The 4,216-nt window shown below is 37.4% G+C and overlaps 2 protein-coding genes across 2 annotated transcripts in view; both read right to left on the bottom strand.

Moving 5' to 3' along the window:
• Positions 1 to 4,216, bottom strand: part of LOC106878991 (histone deacetylase 2) — a 219,318-nt gene that overhangs the window by 31,144 nt on the left and 183,958 nt on the right. The gene's annotated exons all lie outside the window — the stretch shown is intronic.
• The window catches only part of LOC128251195 (uncharacterized), a 21,415-nt gene that overhangs the window by 8,080 nt on the left and 9,119 nt on the right, over positions 1 to 4,216 (bottom strand). The window contains exon 3 of the mRNA XM_052977798.1: positions 2,543 to 2,881. Coding sequence (XP_052833758.1) covers positions 2,543 to 2,873 — 331 coding nt within the window. The 5' untranslated portion in view covers positions 2,874 to 2,881. The remainder of the gene's footprint in view (positions 1 to 2,542; positions 2,882 to 4,216) is intronic.

The following is a 4,216-nucleotide window of genomic DNA, read 5'->3' as shown; positions in this document are numbered from 1 at the left end:
ACTACTGGGCACTGCATACATCCTACGCAAAACACTTTCAATACAGTAACCATAAGAGCACCACAGCAAACCACAGCACATACCCAAGGCGCACAGAGCTGCGCTCGGTAGTGAAGTGAAAGCACGTTATAAAAATAAAACTACTGAACAATAATAATAATAATAATAATAATAATAATAATAATAATAATAATAATAATAATAATGATAATAATAATAATAATGATAATAGAGTCAGAACCATTTTGAAGAACGTTAGCCTGATAGTTTTTGGTAAGCAAGCTTTGATCTTGTGCCGCCAATATGAAACCTTCAGTCTCTGGTTTCAGTCCTGAGCTTCTCAACCACTGATAGGTTGTTCAGCTGCAAACTATATACTGTCCATGCAGAGGCTTCTGGATCCACCGCTCCTCAATTTGTTTCTGCCGGTTCTTTTTTGCAGTCTGTTTGGTCCGTTTTGCTATTTTCGTGGTAGTGGTTTCGGGTTCTTCATCAAATTATTATGATTGTTATTATTATTATTATTGTTATTATTATTATTTTATGTTTGACTTTTGCTTTGCATTTGTACAAGTTGGATCCAAGTCTCACCCAGAGACCTCAAGGGACAACAAGTTAGAAGTTCATGTAGGTGTTATGCCTAGGGTACCATATATTTGGATTTGTACATAGTGTTGTTCTAGAGAATGTTTAAGAAACCATAAGAAAATTGTTTGTTTTAAAATTTGAGGTCACATAGTATTTTATTATTATTATTATTGTTGTTGTTATTATTATTATTATTATTATTATTATTATTATTATTATTATTATTATTATTATTATTATTATTATTATTGTTGTTGTTGTTATTATTATTGTTGTTGTTGTTATTATTATTATTATTGCCTTTGCACAGCTTCTAACGCTGGAGATGTACTACAGTGTCAGCTGTTCACTACCAGTGAACTAAGGTAAAACCTCTTATTTTTCGAGCACCTTTCAGAGTATTCAAGCGGTTCCAAGCAGGGCTGTTTTCTTCAAGTGCTCCACCCTTATTGCAGCCCCTATTTGTTCCACGTACTTCTCGAGATTTTTGTTCACTCATCCCCTCCCTTGACAGAAACTGAAATCTTTTGGAAGAAGATTTGGAGTAATTAGAAGTCGTAGGCGATGATCCAGCATGGCCAAAGTCTAATAACTGAAACAAGTAAATGATAAAAGTCAAAAGATATGGAAGTTTTCGTCCATCCACTTTGGGTCAGAGTGACCCAAGCATCTTCAACTCTTTTGTCCACTTTGTCCAAGAAAGAAAAGTTATTCGACTCAAAAGGGTTTTGTGTGCAATTCAAGTGTTGGAAGGAAACAGAACGAACCAATGAATCTCCTGCGATTTAAGGACAGTATTTATTAACAGACAAATAGAAACTTGACGCATGAATTGCTGTGTGATTAAGAGGCACGCTTTTGCAACCATAGCGTCTTAGTTTCTTTTTCCCTTTTTGTGTCACCAAGGACAACTATCTGTAGCTCGAGCCGACCAATGCCTTGTAAGTAAATATGGTAAATGGAAACTGTGTGGAAGCTCGTCGTATAATTAAATATATTTGTGCTTTTTTTTTTTACTTTTTCGTGCCCTACAACCGCTGAGCAATCATTGTTGACATGTTTAAGTCCTCGTGACGTGGGGGTTCGGCAAAAGGGGAAGGCAGAGAAACTGCTAGGCTTTAAAGGTACTGTGGGTCTCTTTGTCCGACGAAAGCCTTTTAAGGCGACGCTGCCTCAGCGTGGCCACAATACAATGATTCAAACAAGTTAAAGATAAAAGATATATAAACACATACATACATATGTACATACATATATAAACACATACATACGTACACATATACATATATGTGTGTGTGTGTATTTGTATATGTGCATATATATACACACATATATCTATGTGTGTATGTATATGTGTGTGTGTGTGTATGCATGTGCATGCGTGTGTGTGTATCAACATAAATATACATATGTACATACATACACATATACGCACATATATGCGCTGAAGAACTATTAGAAGATTAATACTGCTACATCATGCGATATTAATATTAAGGCTGATATCTTGATTGCCTCCTTGAATTTAGACGACCGGACTGAACGTCTAAAACCTAGGGATCCTTACTTTACTCTAAAGGATCGTAAGCCCGATCAAAAACCTTACATTGGCCTCATCTGCTCCTCTAAGTCTGTTTTAGGTAGAATGAGTATGGTTATATTTGGTAAAATAATACCCACTGTCAAGTACTTTATTAATTGGTATTTATAGAAGAACTATGGAGAGGTTATTAATTGGTTTGTAAACCTAATAAGTTAAATGATAAAAGGGCAGTAAAAATCCAAATTCTTCAGAACTCCCGAAATATATCTTACAACTACAAGAACAACAACAACAACAACATCAGCAACAACAACAACAGCAAAAACAACAGCAAAAACAACAGCAAAAACAACAGCAAAAACAACAGCAAAACAGCATCTACAATGACAATAATAATAATGTTTCACTTACTTCTATAGAAGGAAATCTCGTTGCTGTCACTTGTGCTGACGACTGTCATTAGATTTTTCGGTGAGTAATTCTTACAAACATGGCTGACTTTGTTGTAAGTAAAGTATTGTGATTGGCTGTTTAGAGCAATGGCACTACATTCCAGTAGACTTGGTCTTTGATAGAATTTTTCTGCTTCAAATGTATGAAGGTAACCATAAGAATAACCAGGAGGCAAACGTTTGTAGTAGGCTTCATCAAATTCCTCATTAGAGTTAACGGCCAGAATTTTTGTAAGGATTAGCAACAGCACTGTTATCACAGCTGAACAGGTGAAAGGGAACTGGAACATTCTTGTTTCTAAGATCATCAGAAGGAGGCAGACATGGGATAGAAATGGCGGGAAAAAGAGAAAGTAATATGCGGTGAGAGAGGAAGAGATTCAGCCAAAAGACAATGTGAAATCTGTTATATACACAGAGAGAGAGAAAGAGAGAGAGAGAGAGAGAGAGAGAGAGAGAGAGAGAGAGAGAGAGAGAGAGAGAGAGAGAGAGAGAGAGAGAGGGAGAGGGAGAGAGAGATAGAGAGAGAGAGAGAGAGAGTGGAAATGAGTTATAGACTAACAGAGGAAATCCTGAAATCGTGGAAAAAGATACAATGAGACGAGAAAAAGTTTGAGTGTGAGAAGACTTGCATTTGGAAAACAAAATGAAAGAGAAATATATTACAATTTGCAATAAAAATTTTAATAAATTGATGCGAAATGAGCAGGTCCAGGTTATGGTTTAAACTGTATCCAGTAGTGGAAGCCTGGTTGAGGACTTCCAGATTTTTGAGGAGTGCCGAAACCCCTCTTAGCTACTGTTGTTCCCAGGTCTACCGTGACCCGCAGCAGAAGTTCTTTTCAGGGTCCCAGCTATAGGTTGACTTTTTTTTACAAGGTCCTTAGACCACTGTAAACGTAAGAGCTACCAAAATAAAATGGACGCTGGACAGAAATCAATAGGGGACGATGTACATTAAACTTAAAAGACTGGAGGTCATATTGAAGAGGAAAATAAGACTGTGGAAGGGAATTCCGAAGTTCAGAGGTGCAAGGGAAGAAACTGGTCCTGTAAAGTGCTTTACGACACTTAGGAGGTTGCACAGTAAACTGATGAGAACTGGATGCAAGTCTAGTTGATCGCTGATAAGTTCTTAAAGGAGGAACCACACGACATCAATCAGAGAGTGAATCCAATTTGGAAGATAGATTAGAACCAATAATTCAGTCGAGATGGTGGTCATTAGCTTTATATATATATACGACTTAATATTCTGAGTTCAAATGCCGCCGGGGTCGGGTTTGCCTTTCATCGTTTCAGGGTCGAAAGTACCAGTTGATCACTGAGGTCGATGCAATCGACTTACCCTCTACCTCAAACTTGCTGGACTTGTGCCAAAGTTTGAACCCAACAGTATAGGTATAATGCATACATATGTATGTATATACATACACATATATAGGCGTAGGAGTGGCTGTGTGGTAAGTAGCTTGCTTACCAACCACATGGTTCCGGGTTCATTCCCATTGCGTGGCACCTTGGGCAAGTGTCTACTACTATAGCCTCGGGCCGACCAAAGCCTTGTGAGTGGATTTGGTAGACGGAAACTGAAAGAAGCCTGTCGTATATATGTATATATATATATATATAT

Source organism: Octopus bimaculoides, chromosome 28 (assembly GCF_001194135.2).
Source record: "Octopus bimaculoides isolate UCB-OBI-ISO-001 chromosome 28, ASM119413v2, whole genome shotgun sequence".
NCBI classification, from domain to species: domain Eukaryota; kingdom Metazoa; phylum Mollusca; class Cephalopoda; order Octopoda; family Octopodidae; genus Octopus; species Octopus bimaculoides.
This window is presented reverse-complemented; position numbering and strand designations above follow the sequence as displayed.